We start from the raw sequence: 21,410 nt of genomic DNA on the forward strand, positions 1-21,410 counted from the left end.
TCACTCTCTTATTCTTCATCTTTGATATTTTTATACTTGAAACCCTCTGAGCTTTGATTTCTTCTGTGCCTCTCTCTTCTGTAACAACCTCTCGCTCATCCTAAAAATACCACAGGCAAGATAAGAGCTTCATTCTTACAGTGCCGCTCTATTTATTCACGCCAGAGAACTAAAATATTATATATCATGTGAGCAGGGCTTCTGTGAATCCGATCTTGTGACTTCTTGGTGATCCAATAACCTTTGAAAAGTGAATCGCATGGGCCGAGTGAAACTCATCTGCACATAGCAATCTCACAAAAGCAGTATGGATGAGAATTTCCGTATCGTACAAGTATATTTCCATTAGTTTTATTAAAATTTTAAAAAAACTCTCAAACTGGTGGACGTGGCCCCCCTGTGGGACCCCAAGATGGATTCAGGGGGAAACAGATTTATGAATTAGAAGATTTTATGCAATCAAACATCAGAAAAATAATCAAAATAATTAATGTTTCATCATTGAATAACTCAATATGTTTTTGGTTTAATTAAATTTTAAGATTTGGGGGGTCGCAAAGTGATACAAAAGTTTGAGAACCACTGATCTAGAAGAACTAGATCTTCACAATTTTTTGCACATAATGCAGAAAAAAGCTTAACACACGGAGGGTTTGTTCAAATCCCCAAACACAAGCACCAGTAATTCTGGCTTTAGCAAACAACACTAATGATGTAATAGCTAAATGTGCGGTGTTACTTTACATTAGGTGTTTGTGCCATCTTTAAACAGGAAATTATCTCATCAAATATTCATTCACAGGCCAACGTAATGACTGGAAATTCATCCAGTATGCACCACACCGAAACACAGAAAACGTCGTCTTGATTTAGTCAGCAGAATATCTGAGCTTAGCGTAATGTGTCAAAACCATTTTTATTTCACACATTGTTTTGGCAAATCGCTCACGTTTGTCATGTGTTTTTCTATGTTGTTGATGTCAAAGTCTGATTGAAAGTCAAATTCATCCATCACTTTGTTATTCACTTTTATTCATAAAGAAGCTTTTATCCAGAGTGACAAATAAATGAGAAACATCACAAGCAATTTATCAAACAAGAGCAGCATTATTGTCACAATGATGAACTTAAAAGGGATACTTTATCCAAAAATGAAAATTCTGTCATCATTTACCCACTCCAAGTCTGTATAAATGTCTTTGTTCTGATGAACACAAAAAAAGACATTTGGCAGAATGCTTTTAATCAAACACTCCCATAGTAGGAAAAATGTGATTATAATTGTTTTGTTCTGTTGAACAGAAAATACATTTTGAAGAATCTAGGACAGCAAACAGTTCTGGGGCACTTTTGACTACCACTGTATTTTTTCCTACTATGTTAGTCAATGGGGGGCAAAATCTGTCCGGTCTTCCAAATACCTTTCTTTGTTTTCATCAGAACAAACATTTTTTAAAGGGATTTTTGGGTATCCCTTTAAGAGTAAACAGGTAGACTTACATAAAACAATGACCTAAAATACCTCTGAAAATGACTCACATCTGTACTCTACAATGTATGACATAAGACGTTGTGTCAGTCTCGAACACGCAGGTGCGTGTGACAAGTATGCAACGGATATAAAATATTTTTACACTGGATTTGAGTTCATGCCGTCAAATTCGTCTAAAGATGTTTTGTTTTGATTAGGGCACATAATAGCAAGTAAACTGTATGGATGATGGAACCATCATTTCATGACAATTATTTAGAAGAACCTTCTCGTTTCTGTAATGTGAAAAAACAGGGTGTCGCCAACACCTGTAAAACCGCATTTTTCCATTTTCCATTTCCATATGCTTTCACTATAAGATGTAGAGAAGCTTCTACATTCACTCATGACATCAAGACTAGATTATTGCAACGCACTATTAGGTGGCTGTCCTGTGGGCCTATTACAAAAACTCCAGCTGGTTTAAAACCTGAGTGAGCTTCTCTTGTATCCCAGTCCTTCACGTTCACTACGTTCTCAGGGCTCCGATCAGTTGGTAATACCTAGAATTTCAAAATCAAGTGCGGGTGGTAGATCTAGGGCCTAAACTTTGGAACAGTCTTCCTTGTACTATACGGGAGGTAGACACACTCTGTCCGTTTAAATCTAGATTAAAGACGCATCTTTCAACCTTGCATACACCGCACTTCCATAAAATAAATCCTCTGAGGGTTTAGGCTGCATTAGTTAGACCAGCCGGAACCAGGAACACTTCCCATAACAACTTAGGTACTTGTTGAATCAAAGAGTGTAGAACAGGACTCTACTCAGCGGTCTTAACTCCTTTTTCGAGGCTACAGCAACGAGCAGGATGCAGACCATGCCCAGACCTGATGGCAGAGCTGAGAGAGGGAAGCGGCGACTTGACAAGAGCTGAGAACATAGAGCTGAAAGAGGGAAGCGGTGACCCGACAAGTCCAGACTCCAAAAATGTGAACTGCTATTAGATTATTAATGATAATATTAAACCTATTATCTTCCTTTTTCACTATGTTTATTTTCTTTTTATCTTTAGCTTAGTTGTGCAAGCGCTGTCAAGCTTGTAGAGAAGCTAGGGTTTTCGCCCAGAGGTGAACTGCACTGCAAATATTGACTTTCTTACGTAGTATTTTTCCAAATACAGTACAAATGTCTTGAATCAAGCTGAATTTCTTGATGAGCAAGATGTCCTAAGAAAATAAGTCTTGTTTTAGACAGAAAAACAAGCAAAAAAATCTGCCATTGGGGTAAGAAAATAATCTTGAATTAAAGTCACAATATTAAAGATTGCTTGTGTCATTGCGTGTGTATTCTGTTCTTTGTGCGAGTAGAGATATGTTTAATGCATGTGGGTGTGTATGAACCTGTGCGCATGTCTGCTTTCTGTGTGTGTGTGTGTGTGTGTGTGTGTGTTTGTGCGTGTGTGTGTCTGTTTGTTTTTGTATATACTTGTATAACTCTATTGTTTTGCTTACAGTCAAAATGTTTCATGTACAGCTGCTTAATGACAATGAAAATTGAAATAAAATGTGCTATATAAATAAAGTTGACCTGACTTGACTTGAAAAAATGCAGATCTATTATTTCAAGTGTTGAATAAAGGAAAGAAAGCTATAAAGAGACTGAGCTCGCAGAGAACAGGATGAAACAAATGTTTGGTTAAATATGACAGTGTTTCATCAGAAAGGCTTTTATAGAATATAATACATCATTCATCACTTCCTCTTTCTCCTCTAAACACCATTAAACAGCGTCTGCTTTCCCTTCACATTCATCTTGACTATTTCAGAAATACAGCTGCTTTGACATTTCTAATAAATTGTTCTTTAAACAAGATCTCTTTCCTCTGGTCTAAGTCTTCAGAGGGGTCACATGACCCCAACATGACCCTTGAAGTTCATCTTTACAAAGTTACACAAGATCTCTCGTAGTAGCCATTCAAGATCATGTTTGGTAAGTAAACGCCTCGTATTTGACTCGGTAAGTGATGAAAGGACCAAACATGTTCATTTATCTATCCTGTCAAGGTTATCACGCTCGACATCGATAATCCTTTCTCTCCTGAAGGATTCTGTGCCTCGAAATCAAGCGAAGCACATTGCTGCTGGACATTAATGTCGGACTGATTGATAAATCAATGGGATGCTGAAGTTAATAGGCTGTTGTCCCAGTGGGTCAGCGCTTTCAGAATGAGTGAGGTGGGTGCAGAAGACGCAGCATCCGTCCAGCATGTGAAACCGTGGATTAAGGGTGTAACAGAACGGGCTGCGGGGGCAAACGCATCAGAGCCGTCACACGCCGAGGCGACGTGCCTCGCAAACCAAAACACCACTACATCACATCAGCTAACCCACTTACAAGACAAATGGGATGAAACAGACACACAAACACAAATACATGTCTACACCAGTGGGGGGATGCAAAAAATCTCCATCATGATCTTAATTTTGCGATTAAGTCAGGAATGCATAAACGGGTGTTCACACAAGAATGAAAATTATTTTATCATTTGTTCACTATCGTGTCATTTCAAACCTGTATGACTTTCACTCTTCAATAAAATTATAAATGACAGGGAAACCATGAAATCTATGTTGGTCCTGATTTTAAATCAAACGGGATGTTTTGCTGCCTTTAATATTTAAGTTATTTTTATTTAATTAGTGGCCTTTTGAGTAACTTCTAAAATATGTTGAGATTGCTTAACCTAGTTTGATGAGTTGATGTCTAATGTAAAGAATAAATAGTAAGAGGAAAAGTCAAATATAAGACAGCAAAAAATGATCCAAATCTCAGCTTCCCACCTACTGTATACTGCTACGTCTTTAGTGCCATTTAGGATGACATGCTGGTAAAATACGCATTGATGATGCTAAACAGCTACCCGTTCTCATCGATCTGCATATAAATAACACATTGTTGCATTATCGTGTAATACGTACTCCAAAGTCGATTGTGCGTGTATATGAAGTGCCAATGTTTGTGAGCACCTAGGTGGAGAGCAGCCATTGAACATGAAGAGGAAACATTCAAATAATTCCATGAAGTTTAGGGTTTGGGTGCAGATTAATGGGATGAATTGCCCTTTAATATGCATGCTAACTAAAATAGGCATATACTATCTAAACATAAAAATAGGCGTATTGTATGCACGCACATTTGAACTTTGCCGTATGTATTACACGATATAGCAACAGGGCAATTCCAGCGTTATGTTACGTGACATAAAAATGCTTATAGAATGTATTTTGTTAATAATATATTGAACCATTTTCTTTGTTTTGTTTTACTAAACCCATCAAAAAATGAGTCTATGAATTTTATTTCCATTTTAGATAAGGTAAATAAACATGTGTTATGGATGTGACAAAAAATGGACACGGTATTTGTGAGACTACACACTTTGCCAGATTTCTGTGAATTTAAATTTGCCAACCAGAAGCAATAATACCCAATGAATGGAGAAGGGATGTCTCTTTATAGATCATAAAATAGTTGCTTTATTGTAATTTTCATTTATGAGGAATATGTAGCGTTATGGATGTGACAATCCTGAAAATAGTCACCTGACTATGAAAAATCATCCACTAAAATAAAACAAATGCTTCACAAATTTGAAGAGAGATCTCACATGGGTATTTGAACCACCAAATGATAACATCTGTGCTGTTAACATAGTAAAAACGTTGCATTTTTATGGTAGGTTGACATTTCCATGGAATTGCCCAACAGCACATGTTATTTTTTACGGATATATTCACTAAAAACAGTTGTGTTAAAATTGACCCGACAAATTACCCAGTGCTGGGTTACTTTAGCACCGACCCGTTGCTGTGCTATTTTAACCCAAATATATCGGGTTACAAGTTTAACCCAACTGTTGGGTTATGAAATAAGTAATTTGTTGGGTTATCTTTGCCAATATGTTATATATATTATTATGGACACTATGTTGTCTCATCCACAGGTTATACAGGACATAGATTTCCGCCATACTTAGGTCATGCAGAGGTTAACACAATGATGCAGTTTTCTGAACAGCAGACACGCAGCTATGATGCGATAACATGCTGTGTAGGCAGCGCATTAGATTTCAGCACAAAGCTTGTGATTGTTGTCATCTCAGTATCTATTGTCGCAATATTCATCAAATACAGATTCAATGTTTCTATATGCAAACTTTTGCTCGCGTGCGTCTCAGATATTTCTCCTGAGAAAAAGAGTCAGAAATCTCTCTAAAGTTTGAGAAGAGACGTCGACAATGTGTCAAACCAAGCTCAGATTTGTCAAGTCTGGAATCAAAATACAATATTATTGAAGATCTCAGTATCAACTCAAATGTTTTCTCATCTTAAATCCAGATGTGTTTCACACTTGCACACTCATTTGCAATTTTAGAACAAACATCTGAGACTAAGTTGAAACGCGACTGAGCTAAAAAGAGAAACCCATGAGCGATAACATTTTCCTCTAGGCTGAGGTGATGTTGTTTAACAGCTGTCGACACTCACATCTCAATAGAATGCGGAAGTACTTCTCACTTTATTGGGCGGGAAAGATAGTAGACGCCATAAATTATTCAACGATAAAAAAAGCGACTCTTCCTATTTTCATGGCCCTCAGAGACAATCTCACCTCCGCGTCCCAAAATATTCCTCTGTTCCCAGGAAGCGAGAGGCAAGGACGCAAAGGTAAGATTAATGAAACGCTGAAGGTCAGGGACACACAATACTCGATTAGGACACACGAACCGTCAAACATCCGGCCCAATGAAAGATGCCCGCTGCAGTCATTAGCCTGGACACCACAGGGAAAGCTCATTTTCTCCATCCCTCGACCATGCTCTCAAACAACTATCTCATCTGGGCCACATTAGATCTCAGAATAGCCAGATAAATGACAAGGATGGCCCGGAAATGTGAAGTTAAAATCAGGTCAGCGATAGCAGAAATTCAGCAGGTAGAGAGACTTTCTATCACTTGCGTCATGTTTACATCGTATTCGCTTTAGTGAACGCAAAGAGTTCGGTTCATCTGCATTCTGAAAGCATTTATCATGTACACAACACACACACTGAATTCTTTATACCCCAGAGTGGAAATGAACTCCAATCACACACACCTATACAAGAAAAACACACAGACACGAACAAACACACACATGAACGCTGTGTTTACATGTTATAGGGGGACTTTCTAGAAGTACAAACTGTATTATCTGTCCCCTCGACCTAAACCAGACCCTCACGTAAAGCTTTCTTCACTTTACAATATAAAAAAACATTCAGTTTGGTTCATTATCTCCCCACAATGTAGGATTTACAAGAACCACTCTGTCAAACACACACCGTGAGCAGAAAATGTCTGAAAGAGCAATTCAGAAGGAATTAGTGTGGGTTAAGTGAGGTTAAGTGTTTTGATGCATCCTAAAGTCATTAATGCCACAAAGCACACACAGACACACCACACACACATCTGGTTCATTATCTCAGTGGGGACAGTCCATAAGCGTAAAGGTTTTTATACTGTACAAACTGTATATTTTATCCCCTTCCCCGAAACCTAAAGATCATAAAAAACTTTTAGCATTTTTAGATTATGCCTTTTTTGCTCATGTGGACCTCAATTCTTTGTCCCATCGGTGCTACAAGTCCCCATGTGTTGCTGTGCATTCAGGTTTAGGTCCGCACCGGGGTATAGAGGCCACACACTCGCACACACGCAGACACATACATACACACACACATGCAGGCACGCACACACACATATGTGCAAAGACGAACACATACAGGCAGACACATGCGCAAACACGCACACACAAACACATACACGCGCAAACATGCACAAACACATACGTACACACATACACGCACACACAAACAAGCACACACACGTGCAAACACACATACGCACACATAGCTTCAGAGCTCATTTGTGGCACTTAAACACACTGACCAAACTCAATTTGTTAAATAATACCACTCCGCTCCGTAGAACATGATTTTCTCACGTCTTTTGATATGTGTGAATATATTTTGAAATATACGAATTTGGCTTATCGAAGGGAACAACAATGTGAATCATGATTTACTACAGTCTCCATACTGGAATATTCTCAGTAAAATGGTTTATTTGAGATGAAAATCTGAGTTTGTGTTACCTTTTAAAGCAAACCCTTATATGAAACAAACTCTCAAACATGCAGGAGTTCAGCTGACATCATCACAGGACATTCTTCTCTCAAACATGCAACTGAGCAGCTTGTGTTTGTCACGCTCATGACATCACAGTCTAAACCTAACGCTGTTGTGTGAAAATGCATCTGTTCTGGATTAGTTTCTAGTTTAAGTAATAAAGCCAATACAACACATATTTGCAGCCTAGAGGATATCTGTAAATAAGGTATAAATAAATGATGCTGGGTTAGTATTGGATTTTTCGAAACTAATGTAAAAAAAATAATTTAAACATTTTTTCTGAAGCAAACAATTTTCAATAACCTTTGATATTTTGTTCAAGAATTCACAACCTTTAAAAAGTTGAAATCAACCTTCTGTATGGAAGTGAATAACAACTGAATGGGTAATAATCACTGAATAATAATATTATTGACACAAAAATACAGTAAAAAAAGGTTTTTAGAGTAGTAAAAGAAAAAAAACATTAACACGTTAACAAGTTTGCAGCTTAACTAATAGAAATAAAAAGACAACTTTTTTTAATCACCAAGGCAGTACAAGACAACTTTTGGTATCGCGATATGTCACACAATATATTGTTAAACTCCAAATACAAATGCACGAATCCACTAATAAAAACCCAATGTCACGTTTAATCTCAGTGATAGATCAGACATTCTCTGCTGATGTGCCTCGCCAGTACCTCTATCACTCTCAACCCCCAGCATCAGCCCGTCTCTATATCAGTCGAATCCCAAACGAAACTCAATGCGCCCAATTCTGACACGCCGGAGCCATTTTGCAGGATTTATTAAAAGTGATAAATGGGGGCAGGTTACACCACCGAACCAACACCTGACACGCGGACACGCTTACATGTGTGTGTTTCACTAACAGACCGAAGGGTTCCACACTTCTCAAATGTGTGAATGCGCCAAAGAGCATCTCAGGTGCATCACACTAGCTCTAGATTCATAAAGGTGTCACGTCAAAACTTTTCTTTGTACAAAATATCTCAGATTTCCAGCGTGTCTTTAAACTCAGAAGAAACTGAGGCACACACGCTGTGTTTCACAGATTGTTTCTGTTCGTAGTTTTAATTTAATGCTCCGTCAAGCTTCATGAGCTATGAAAGAGCAATCTCTGAGCAATAAAATCTCTCTCTGGCTTAACACGTGAATAATCGTTACACGAATAAACATCCTGCACTACAGCAGAACACACACTAATGTAAACCTTCATCGGCACACACTCACACACACTCACCATCAGGATGAAGACACAAGAGAGACAAGATTCAAACCCCTGATCCGCCCCAGTCACATGTGCATCTGTTTGTGTGTGTGTCAGTGTGTGTGTGTTAGTCTGGGTGAGAGTGTGTGCAGAATCAGACCTAGATCCCAACAACTGAGAGAGAGAAAGAGAGAGAGAGGGCAACTCCCATTGCACATAAACACATCACGAGTGGAAGAGGAAGAGAGAGATAAAGAGTGAGACATTAGAGCGAATGAGTGTGTGTGTGTTCACAAACACACCATTAAAGTGCTGATCGCCCGCCCCAGCCTCACTCAAGACATCATGGCGCTCGGCTGGACATCCATGTCCGACTGAATCCACAATCATTAACGTCCATCAGCTCACACACACGCAGCGATGCTCTCGGCTCTGTTTGCACTGTTTAACAGGCAAACTGTAAATAAACACACACACACACACACACATGTCTGTTTCACAATATTCTCAGAATTCCATCATTTTCAACTAATCATACTTTCTATTCCCTAGGCGTTACACCTACAACAACTGTTACACAATCCTGCTGACACCATTAGATTTAAGAAAACATGATTTGGTCTATTTTAAAGTTTTACCGTACCAGTGAGAACATTGTGTTCAGTGTGTGTGTGTGTATGCGTGCGTGCGTGCGCGCATGAGTGTGTGTGTGATGCTACTTACAGACACAATTAACACTTCATATTCCTAAATCAATTTCTTAAACGCTGACAACCAAAAGTGACTGCATCAAAGCTTTTAAGAACATATTTGACATTTATTATAAAGCTACATTAAACTGTGTTTCAGAACAATGACATTCTCTGTGGGCGGGGCAGCCCGGCATGACATCACCCATGTTTTCAGAACATAAGCACTGATGAACAGAGAGTTTCCTGTTGGACGACCGAATGAATCTGAATCTCAAGTCATCGTAAATCAGCGTCCCGTCTTATCCTCAGAAGTCACTTTGACGTGGAAAGGGGGAAGAGCGGTTGAGTTTAGTAAACATCACATGAAGCATTGCGCTCAAATCAAATTTGCGGTGACATACATTCAGATCACTTTCTTAAAAAGATCATTGTGTCTCGCTACCGACGTCACAACTGGCGTGACACTTCTCGACATGACACACACAGAATAACAAATCACATTACACTCGCTGCGGCGAACATGAGTCACGAGTTGTGTCGTCTTCTTCAATCCCACTTTATACTTGATGTCTTTAAGTGCAATGAGTTCACATCAGAAAGAATTCCTCAAAATGTACTTATTCGACACAAAACTCATGACGACAAAAGTAGGAAATTGACAACATTATTCAAAAGGTATTTACATTTAAAAAAAGGTATTTACATTTTAGTTTTTGGTGTTTTCTGAAAGATGTTTTTAGATATGTAAAAAGAATAAAAAACACTATAGTAAATTGTACTGTGATATGTTTTAATAACTATAGTACGGTATAGTCACTATAGTGTTCCCGAGTATTACCTATGGTAAATGATCAACTGGAGTAAATACCGTAGTATACTATGGAAATTTAAGGTTAAAAACATTATAGTTTTACTACAGTTTACTATAATAAATGAAACTAGAGCATGTTTTCGTGTGGGACAACAAGTCCCATGTTTATGGTGTCTGTCTCTGTCGATCTCTCGGAACATTGTGGGAAATTTAAAGGGTTGTGCGGTCATAAACCTCACGAGACATCACGCCACTGATCTCTGTGCATGTGAAAGACCATTCAGACACTTGATTTAAATATTTACTACTCTCTTATCTACATCGTCTCATCAGAGTGCCATTCATAACCAATAAACACACACACATCGTTAGAGACTTTCCATTTACTCAGTTGTCTTTAGTCAATGGATGCATAACACTAAACTTAATAAACATCATGTAGTGTGTAAATAAACCGCTGGGACCGGTTCACGTCAATATTAAACATCACAAATATCACATTCATCTCTCATCATAAAATTAATCAAATATGACGTATCTAAATGCTGATGCATTGATGCGCTTCATGCGTGCATTTATCATATTCTAAAGTCAACCTATAATCTGTATTAATAATTCAAACAAAACGTACTAAAATAGAACAAATATCAACTATGGAATGTATAAAATGATTCTCAATAATCAACAAATCTCGTCTATGCACAATCTTTGAGCACCTTATGAATATTCTCCAAAGCAGACACGAATTGAACGCCAACCGCCGCTCAAAATAAAACAAGTAATAAAATGTCAACGAGGCGCTTTGACAAATACTCAAGATAAAAGCATCTGCTAATTGAAGAAATGCAGATGCTCCAAATCACAAAAATGAAGCATGGTTTTACTATAGTAAAAATTTAGCAATGTTTTTTGTCCCGACATATTGATAATCATTTGAATGATCAAAGTTTTGCTACAAACCCATAGTTAAACAATGTAGTAAAACCGTAGTTAATTCAAGATAACCCTACAGTAACAATGTTTTTTTTTGGTTGCTTTCATGAGGGACATGGAAACAAACTGTGTCATGAAGAAAAAAGCTCATGCGTGGTCCCGTCAGCAGTGAGAAGGTGTACCTTAAAAATGGGCATCTGTCCGCTGTGAGCGTGTGATGAATCCTGTAGACGTCTCCTTTAGTGTCTTTGTCCTTTTGGAAGCGTTTAATCTCAATCAGACTCTCCGCTGTCTTAATCTGCACACTGGACCTGCTTCACACTCCACACGCTGATGCATCCCGAGTTACACTACATTATTCTCTGCAGTCTGCGCGTGAGTGTGTGTGTGTGTGTGTGTGTGTGTGTGATCAGCTGCATGTGTGCCAGTGAACGACTGGAGAGAGAAAGCCAGTGAGCGAGAGAGAACAGGGCTGCCCATGTCCTATCTCTCTCTCTCTCTCTCTCTCTCTCTCTCTCTCTCTCTCTCTCTGGAGACGGGCCCCTGTCCCGCTCCGTGTGCTGTTATTTTTAGAAGCGGCCGAGCCATGAATCAAAGTGTCACAAAAAGCAGCAGCACATGTCATACATGCGACAGTACATCAGAGGTTCCCTCAGTCCCAGATTTCATCAGAGAAACTGCAGGATGTTCTGTTTTTGTCGGCCCATTATCAAGGGGGTTTGTACGCCGTGTTCTCATAAACGGAGGTTTTATGGCTGCTACAGTATGTGTTACTGCGAGACGCATCCTCTATTATGATTTGTCAGCAATAATGATGAAAGATGACGCCACCTGATCTCCGATCGAGAAACTGAAGCAAGGTCACGTAACACTTTAGAAGTCACGTCTCTGTCCGCTTGATGGATCTGGTGTCTCATTACTTTTTGTTTTTTGAAAGAACAGTGCTCACAAACACCTGCGAGAATGAAAAAAGATTGAATGTCTGTTTTTTTGTTTGTCAGCATCATGCAATGACTTTAAAATGGTGCTTTCAGGTGGGACATTGACTTGAACACCTGCCGAATAACACAGATTTTGTGAAGTGGCTAATAGAGTTCACTCATGATCTGCACACTTAAGGCAAACAAACTTGCACTTTGTTTGAATTTCTTGCAGCATCAAACAGAACATTCAGTGATTATTTATTCTCCTTCATGTGGTTGTAAATTTTTGTGAGTTATTCTTCAGTGGCACCCGAAAGAAGATATTTTGAGTTTTGTGTTCATGCACTGGAAGTCATTAGAGTTCAATGTTGTTTGGTTATCAACATCTCTCAAAATGTCTCCTTTTGTGTTGTGCAGAAGAAAGTAAGTCAGACAGGTTTGGAATGAGGGTGAATAAATCATGAAGTTGAAGAGTTATCTACAGTTATATACAGAGTAAACTGTACGATGTAGGAAAAGAGAGATACTTTTATATAAATGAATAAATAGGGGTTATGTTGCAACACACGGCACACATCCAGGATAAACACACACATTTCTATTGACGAGTCTAAACAAATGAAGAATCAATAAGACACAAAAATCCACAGGCTTTTGAAATCGTGTAGCAGCGTTGGGCCAATGGGAAAAAAAGGCCAGAGAGAAATAAAATGCGAAAATGCCTTTTCTAGTTTTCTTCATAAACTAATCAGACTCATTAGGTTGAAGATTAATGCTTGTTTTTGGCCTTTGCCACTCCTCAAGCTGTGTTGTCAAATCAAAGACCAGACAAATCTTTTATTTCTGCTCAACACACCTGCACGAACACATTTACTTCTCATCTATCTTACACATGTGTGTGTGTGTGTGTGTGTGTGTGTGTGTGTGTGTGTGTGTGTGTGTGGTGTGTTGTGTTGTGTGTGTATGGTGTGCTGTTTGTCCACCCACTCTAGTGTGACTGAAAGATTTTCCCTGGTGTCCAGTATGACGCAAAACCGGTCAGTCAGTGAGACAATCGAGTGGTCAGGGGTTATTTTTAGCATCTTCCAAGACTGCAAAACAATGTTATTATATGATTTCAGAACATAAAACAGGACATTAATGACAAGGCATCTCATGAAGTTCTCCAGAGGTCACGAATGAAAGCGTTCAGCTTTCAAGGAACTGAGGTGTAAATCTTTGTGACACGCACCTGTATGTGCCGAGAATTCTGCAGTAGGGCAGAAAATTGATTTTCATGCACACATAGTTCTTGATTTACTTTCCCAAATGAAGGGTTTTAATGATGCTGCGCCAACTGAGAACTTCCGTGTGCACTTTATAAGGTGCGGAAAAAACATAGCCCATATAATAAAACATGCCAATAGCATCTCTCATTGGTCACGAGTCATACAAGGACCAAAGAAATATAATGTCATCGATGTCACATCATATATAATTGAAGTCATTTTCTACCATTCTATGTTTAAGACAAAACATTAAAAAGTCCTTCTTGTGTGCTCCAAATAGATGTTTTTGGTTAACTTACTCTATCCTGATTGGTTAACAATAGAAGTTTCATCTCAAAAGTAACATAAAACAACACTAAAGCAAAGTAGAAAAGATGAATTATGAGCCTAAATCACAATCAGTCTAATATTCTTAACCAGTCCTCAAACCCTCTGAGAGAGCTGACTTTATTATATCCGTTCACTTTCATCATTAAAGCTTCTGTTCACAAGATTCTGTCCTCTATTCTTTTGCAATCTTGGGGTGAAAGGCAAAGGCAGCTGAATAAATTTGCCTTTGACTCAGTTCTTATCTCTGGAGACTGTAATGCACTTCAGATGCTCTTTCCAGAAGATCTGCTCTCTGTGTTTAACAGCATCAGCACCATCGGCAGCAGCGAGTACAGCGGGAATAAAGCGCTCGCAGTGCAAACACTCTGAGTAACTCCAGGAATAGAACGTGTGTTATGCAAGCGAGTGGACGAGAGCACAAATACTCATCAGGTGATAGAGTGCGTGATCAGGGAAGAGGTCAAATGCCAACGAAATAACCTAATAACAATCGCCCGAATCAGATATAATCATGAGCTCCACGGGAACCAGAGCGTTGCCGTCAGTGTCTACACAAGAAAATTGAGATTTGAATCTGAAAAAAAGAAATCTTCCTGAGATTTATGAAGAGTATTTTCATGAGTATTTTGACTGTTTTAAATATAAAATATTTCAAGATTTATCCGTTTGTGTGTTCCTGGGAATTGAACCCATGATCATTGAGCTGCTATCACAATACTGTATTCTCGCTTGAAAATCTTGTTTTAAACTTTTTTTATACACAAGTCCTGCCCCCGGTTGCCCTTACTTTCCTTCTGCATCAGTACAACGTAGAGATGATAAGCGCTTCAAGTGGGGAAAGAGATTCTGGTCCTCTCTTGTGCACTTTGCCATATGCAAATTAATACCACATTTGAAATTTCTGTACGCAAAAAACTGTATTTGAACATTAATGGCACAGCATTTATTTACTCAAGGAACCATTTGCCAAACAACTGATTTAAATACAAATTCGTCCAAATATTGTCATTTAATGTCCTGTGATAAAAGTTCTGCAGTCTATTGAATTCCTCTGTAGATTAAATCCATCATATACACAGTCATATCTTATGCATTATATATGCTGTTACGTTAGTCATGTCAAGTCGAACACACATTAAATCACGTGACATAGTTTTCATTTAAAGTCACCATGAAATCAAACAGGAAAATTGTGTTTTATTAACTATTATAAATGATTACTTTTTCAAAATTCATCCGCACTTGAAATCTTTAATCAAAAACCTTAAGCTCCTCTCCCCCTCTCAACATCAACTCTTCATCACATGACGTGAGCAAGAAAAAAGGGGTTGGACTATACTGACTCTCCACTGGCCAGGAATTTTAGCCCTCCAGGCCCAACTTACAACAACCAATCAAAAAAGGGAAAGGGAAAATGAAGCATCGCCCTACATTTCTTTTGATTTCTGAAGCAATTTCACTCGGATGTATGTCACGATATGGAAAAAAGTAAATCACAACCTCCGTTTCATGGTGACTTTAAAACAGCAGAATTCGCAATAGATAAGTAGTTTCCATCTCTGAAATCTTACCATTTATTATTTTTATTGCAACACTGTTGGCTTTGTTATGTTTGCCTCCTTACTACACAGCCGCCATGAGCACCCGCCTACCGACAGTCAAGTTATGTCTTCTTCAATTTGATTGGCTGAACGTTGTGCCTTTTTGGTTTTATTGACTTAAATGCTGCTTGGCCTCTGTAATTTGATTGGCTGGAATTCCGTAAACCCTGTTTGATGGAGAATGGGTTGAAATTGGATATTAGCTCTGCGCCAAAGACAAAATGGAAAGCCTGCAATCTTTTGCCAAAAAAGCGCAACGGCTAATGCTAACGCCGGGGCTCCAACGAAACACAGGAGAGGAGACCAAAGCGTAATGGCGCGTACCGGCCCACTTCAAGCACTGTAGATAACAGTGAATACCACAATAATGCTACAAATACCAGAAATATATGTACACTGAAATACACTGGAAGCTCGAACTCCCTGCAGATTTTCACTTTCTCTAAAGCTCGGTGGATTTATTTGAACAAGCCACAGCCAGAAGTAAAAAAGTCTGACAGTTTTGAAAGAAACACTAGCATCACCAAACGTAAGAGCAGAAAAGCTTTACTGATCACCCCCGTCTGCCATATCTTCAGACAAACAGACGGCCTCGTCCCAAACTCGAATCATTCAGCTAATATTGGCGTGTCGGGATGCTCAAACGAACAGCTCAGTATATTTTCCACTGGGTTTAACCCAAAAAGGATCTTAAGCTGAATAATATCATGGAACAGGAGAAATAAAACAGACCCAGTGTTTGGTCTGGCAGTGGATGAATTCTGCAGCACTCGCATAAAACACTGCTGATGCTCTACTACTAAAACTGCATCAGACACACTGGAAACATAAACACAAATCAACAATGATCTAATAAAAGCACACAACAGCCGGATCTGATGTAGCCTTCACGGGTCTCACCGTCCCTTGTCCCTCCGGATTCAGTCACCAAAATCTGTCAACACATCTGTCTAGCTAAAATACTGCTATGTCATGAATCTCAAAAGATGTTTTCATCACTTTTGGTTGTTTATCTGATCGTTGGAATGTTTTATATTTGTCATTCTCATCCAACAGTTAGACATTACTTGTTATGCTTGTTATGGTTGTTTGTCTTAATGAAGTCATATCATCATGAGTCTGTCCATGTGCCTCTGGGAAAACCGTTTTCCAAAACACGAGCCAATTACTGAAATTCTCACAGTTAATATGTCAACTGGAAACTGCAGATATGACATGAAGCCAGCAGTGATCAGACACTCATTCATTATTATACAGCGAACTGACTCAAGCAGCACAAATCCAGAACTGGACGAAGATATTTTTAGACTCGGAGTATCGAGATTTAATTAAAGCTTCTGTTCGTCCATTAATAAACTCTTTCCACGCCATTGACGAGTTATCTCGTCATTTAATTGATTATCTGTCTTTTGATGTGAAGTGATGTACTATTTGATATTTGTCTGCTAAATACTTTAATAGATGTTTAGTGATGATGTTTGTTAGAAGTGAAACTTCGGTTTACGAACATTATTACTGACCTGCATTTCAACACTGAACCCATCAGTGATGTCGCTCCACGTCGCGGTTTCTTCACGAAGGAGTTTTCATTCCGCGTGCGTTTCTCTCTTCCCTATTCCCCACTCGACGCGTCTTCTCCGCGCTCTGTATTTTAAACCTAACTGCGTTTCACCTGACGCGTGAATGTTTTAAGTTCATTCTTATGGACGCGCGTCACGCAGTCGAAGTGACTTTTGAAATTCACAGCGCGGGAAATCTCCGCTCTGGCGTTTGTGAGCCGCGCGAGCGTGTTTCTATGGAAACGTTTGCAGAAGAAGCGCGAGGGCCTATTATCACAACAAGAGATATCGTTTATTTATTACTAAATGCATATTCTAAAAATAATCGTTTGTGTGCATTAGCGAGTTATCGTGTGTTATACGTTATTTTCTTTATTTTTGAGGATCTCCATTTGCCTTTATGAATAAATAATGTTAAAACAATGACGAAACACATTTAAAATACACATCCACTGTGTATGAAAGGGTATTTCGAGAATTAACTTAATTTAAACACTCCGGGCCAGGAAAAAAGATTTTTGGAATATTTTTGTAAAATAAAAGCTTTTAAGATCCAATAAAGATTGTTCTTGTGACTTTCGTGGTTTCTGTGCCCGTTTTAATTGAAATGAGTCAATAATGTAAAAAGTTCGAAAAAGTCCATTTCTTTCTTTTTTGCTCGAAGTTTGGAATTTTTTTCTAAATAGGCGCTAGATCGTCAACCCTGTTCATGGAGTGCGACCCTCCTGCAGACTTCAACCCTGTCAGAACACACCTGTTTATAATTAATACGCAACTCTCAGCACATTGATTATCCGCATCAGGTGTGCTTGATTCGGGTTGGAGCTTAAATTGTCCGGACTACAGTTTAACGACCAGGGTCGGAGATCCCTGAGGAATGAATAACGTTACTGACAGACGGCAGACCTTGAACAGTAAAATATATATGAAATATATGACTGTAGATGTATTAATTCAGCCAACCATTTAACAATAAATAATTAAATAAATAGAGAAACTTCACAATTGCTTGACTAATATACTCAAATGATTACTAAGATCACGTAAAAGTCCTGGGGAATTTTTGACACGCGTCCATTGCGTCATCATAGCGCGTCAGCAGCAGTAGCCGGCCGCATCAGAGCGCTACATGGCCGCTTCTACAGCACTGTCACGCAATGCGTGGGTCTGTGCGGTTCTCTTGCTGGTGTTTCTCGTGACTTCGGTGTCCGCGCTCATTGAAGGACTGTACTGCGGGACCCAGAGCTGCTATGACGTGCTCGGCGTGTCTCGCGACGCCGGTAAAGCGGAGATCGGACGCGCGTACCGACTGCTGGCCCGGAGGTTTCACCCGGACAAGTATCAGCCCGGAGTGGCCGAGGAGAGCCGGGAGTCTGCGCACGAGAAGTTCCTGCTGATCGCCACCGCATATGAAACCCTAAAGGTAACTCCGACTCAGACGCAAGGGGAACCGGCTGAAGTTTTTGGGTTTAAATCTCTTTCAACCTCCGGTGACTTCAGACAGTCTGGATCTGAACCCTTCACCACATAAACATCCTGTTACCTACAAATTACTGCAGTTTTAGTATTTATATAGTATATAATATATATATATATATATATATATATATATATATATATTATTTAAATGAGCAAATAAACTAGTACAAATACAAAATAGGCATTGAACAAACAATGTTAACAACTCGCAAAGGCAGACATAGTTGCAATTACATTATGTAACACTGAGTTTATACATTAAATGAACAGTCATGAAGGGCAATAAAGAACAAAATAAAGAAAATTATAGTCGTTACTTCAATATTACCCTTGTCAAAGTATCTCCTGATGTCATCAGAAGAGGGAACAGGATGCTGTGAATTGGCCAATCACGGTCAAGTATTCCAACTGGATAAGTTATTTTTTTATAATCTTGCATTTTTCAGGATGAAGAATCACGTAAGGACTATGATTACATGCTGGACCATCCAGAGGAATATTACAGTCACTACTACACATACTACAGGAGAAGACTCGCTCCTAAAGTAGATGTTCGGATCGTGATTCTCGTGACTGTTCTTGCGATCTCGTTGTTTCAGGTAAGAACAGGACTCAATAAAAACTATAAGACACAATTAAATGGGTGTTATCAATAACAGACACCACAAAAATCGAACGCATTACGGTACGGCTATAAAGATTTGCATGGTGTTAAACCAGAACTAAGAGTCCTAACTTTGCACATTTTTGTGTCAGTATTACAGTTGGTGGAGCAGCTACAGAGAGGCCATCAGCTACCTGATGACGGTTCCCAAGTATCGCATCCAAGCCACTGAACTGGCCAAACAACAGGGTCTGCTGAACAGAAACAAAGAGAAGGGTAAGAACCGGCGATCTAAAGAGGAGATCCGAGAGGAAGAGGAGCAGATCATCAGAGACATTATCAAAAACAAGATCGACATCAAAGGAGGCTATCAGAAGCCCAACGTCTCTGACATTCTCATGTGTAAAATCATCCTGTTTCCTTATCACCTGTGTGTTTATGTTGCGTGGCACTGCTCATGGTTTTATCGCTTTTTTCTCCGCCGGGAGGAGTACGGCGAGCAGGAGAAACTTTACCTGATCCGCAGGTACATGAAGATGTCACAGGCTCAGTTCGACAGTCTGGAAAGCAACCAGATACAGGAGTTTTTACATAAAGAGCTCTGGATCAAAGACAAGTGTGAGGTCAGTTTGGAATGGAGATTTACTTTATTTTGTACTACCAAAGTATTTCTGATGGTGTTTTGAAATGTAAGAATCGGTATTTCCAAAAATGTGTTTACTGGATAAATTGGGAATAGTTATTTTTTCTTATTTACTGGATAAGGGATAATGTACATGCAGCCGGTGGTTAATTTCGACATGTGTCCCAACAGTATGATTTCAATAACAACCGGCTGCCTGTACATCATCCCACTTATTACACCGCTACTTTCCCAAAGAAAAAATGGGAATTTTAAATATTTTATTAACTCATTCATTCCGAATGCAGACCTTCCGCAAGGAAACGCCGTTTATTTCAAACGACTCGAACAGGCAATTTGGTTTAATCATTTGTAAATATAATGTCACACCACCTATTGAAAAAAAGATTTATATTTACTTGATTTTATGAAAAAACTGTCAAAACTGATTTGCTCAATACGTGTTAGCGTGTGTTATTCGTTTTGAGATGTTATCTGGGAGTAACAAACCTGTAAATGTTGCGGCTGGCCAATCAGAATCAAGCATTCCAACGAGCCGTGTAATAAATTGGGAATAGTTATTGTTTATTATTTTCTGTATGAATATGAAATATATAGAATTCTTGATTGATGTGAGATGTGCCTCATGAATCCCTTCCCATATCTGATCGGCCAGGCTGTCTGTCCATCTGTCTGATCGGCCCGTCTGTCTGTCTTTGCTTCGTTCCTATGTGTGGCAGATCATTTTAAAGTCACTGTAGTTAACAATACGTTTGTGTTTATCTGATCTGACCATTCAGGATGTGTGTTTCAGGTGTACAGAGAGGAGCAGGAGGAAGAGATGAAGTTGAAGATGGCCACAGACCCCAGGTGGAAACGCTACAGACGCTGGATGAAGACTGAAGGACCTGGACGTCTCACGTTCGTTGACGATTGACCTCACACTCTGTGGCAGGTGTCGCCACACATGGATGTCCAGAAAAACGAGCTGAACACTCTTGTTTACATCGTGCATGAGATTTCAGTGTGCACGTGCCTTTTCACATGATATCAAGTGAGGGACATTTGACAGGTTGGTGATTCATGTCTTGAATCGTGGAATAAATAAAACGACTCGCTTAAAACTTGTGGCTTGTTTAAGCAGAAGCAGTCTGGACACGAAAACAAAAGTCTTACAGTAAATTGTGCTTTTCCCAAATACTATGTAATTTCGTTTACATCATCAGCTCTGTGGGTCTTAATCTCTATGTGCAAAGTAAAATCATATAGAAGTGTTCAGTGACAGGCTCCAGCGGTGTGTGAAAGCACTGGATTATGAAAGGATTTGAATGGATGGATGTGTGTGTTCTGGTTTGTTGGATTGTTACAGCAAAGGTTGTGTGTACACGAGCATACCAGAGCCAATGATGTCATGAATGTAGACGTGACCGGCAAGAGAGGATGAGATGCAATAATAAACCATCATTATTGCATATAATCATCAATGCATTTATATGTGTTCAGAGATCTATCCCATAAAACTAGGTACTCATGACTGTGCCTTCTGTCAATGCCTTTAGAAAATGTAGTTGTTTTATTTATTCTACCCCCTGTATTGATTTATCTGCCTGACAATGTTATTAAAATATATATTGACAGGTTTGTCTCAAAAATTAGAATTCTTTCAT

General features: G+C 39.0%; 2 protein-coding genes across 3 annotated transcripts in view; one reads left to right on the top strand and one right to left on the bottom strand.

The window, feature by feature from the left end:
• rgs3a (regulator of G protein signaling 3a) overlaps positions 1 to 17,196 on the bottom strand; it is a 47,891-nt gene extending 30,695 nt beyond the window's left edge. The window contains exon 1 of one of the 2 annotated variants that reach the window (XM_056745979.1): positions 17,000 to 17,196. In XM_056745979.1, the coding sequence (XP_056601957.1) occupies positions 17,000 to 17,005 (6 nt within the window). In that variant the 5' untranslated portion in view covers positions 17,006 to 17,196. Of the gene's footprint in view, positions 1 to 11,539; positions 11,766 to 16,999 lie in introns of those variants that run through there. The other variant, XM_056745978.1, reaches the window with a different exon arrangement.
• Positions 17,197 to 18,125: 929 nt separating this feature from the next.
• On the top strand, positions 18,126 to 21,381 carry dnajc25 (DnaJ (Hsp40) homolog, subfamily C, member 25). Its single transcript, XM_056746921.1, has 4 exons — positions 18,126 to 18,461; positions 18,964 to 19,116; positions 19,274 to 19,744; positions 20,558 to 21,381. The coding sequence occupies exons 1-4, from the start codon at positions 18,168 to 18,170 to the stop codon at positions 20,678 to 20,680; spliced, it is 1,041 nt and encodes a 346-aa protein (XP_056602899.1). The 5' UTR covers positions 18,126 to 18,167; the 3' UTR covers positions 20,681 to 21,381.
• The last annotated feature ends 29 nt before the right edge of the window (positions 21,382 to 21,410 follow it).

The sequence above is a fragment of the Triplophysa dalaica genome, chromosome 4, assembly GCF_015846415.1.
Source record: "Triplophysa dalaica isolate WHDGS20190420 chromosome 4, ASM1584641v1, whole genome shotgun sequence".
Lineage (NCBI taxonomy): Eukaryota > Metazoa > Chordata > Actinopteri > Cypriniformes > Nemacheilidae > Triplophysa > Triplophysa dalaica.

Bases quoted from the DNA above. Each gene is read 5' to 3' on its own strand.
- dnajc25 (XM_056746921.1), top strand. From the start codon at position 18,168: ATGGCCGCTTCTACAGCACTGTCACGCAATGCGTGGGTCTGTGCGGTT. The intron at 18,462-18,963 runs GTAACTCCGACT...TGCATTTTTCAG, and splicing joins CCGCATATGAAACCCTAAAG to GATGAAGAATCACGTAAGGA. The intron at 19,117-19,273 runs GTAAGAACAGGA...TTTTTGTGTCAG, and splicing joins TTGCGATCTCGTTGTTTCAG to TATTACAGTTGGTGGAGCAG.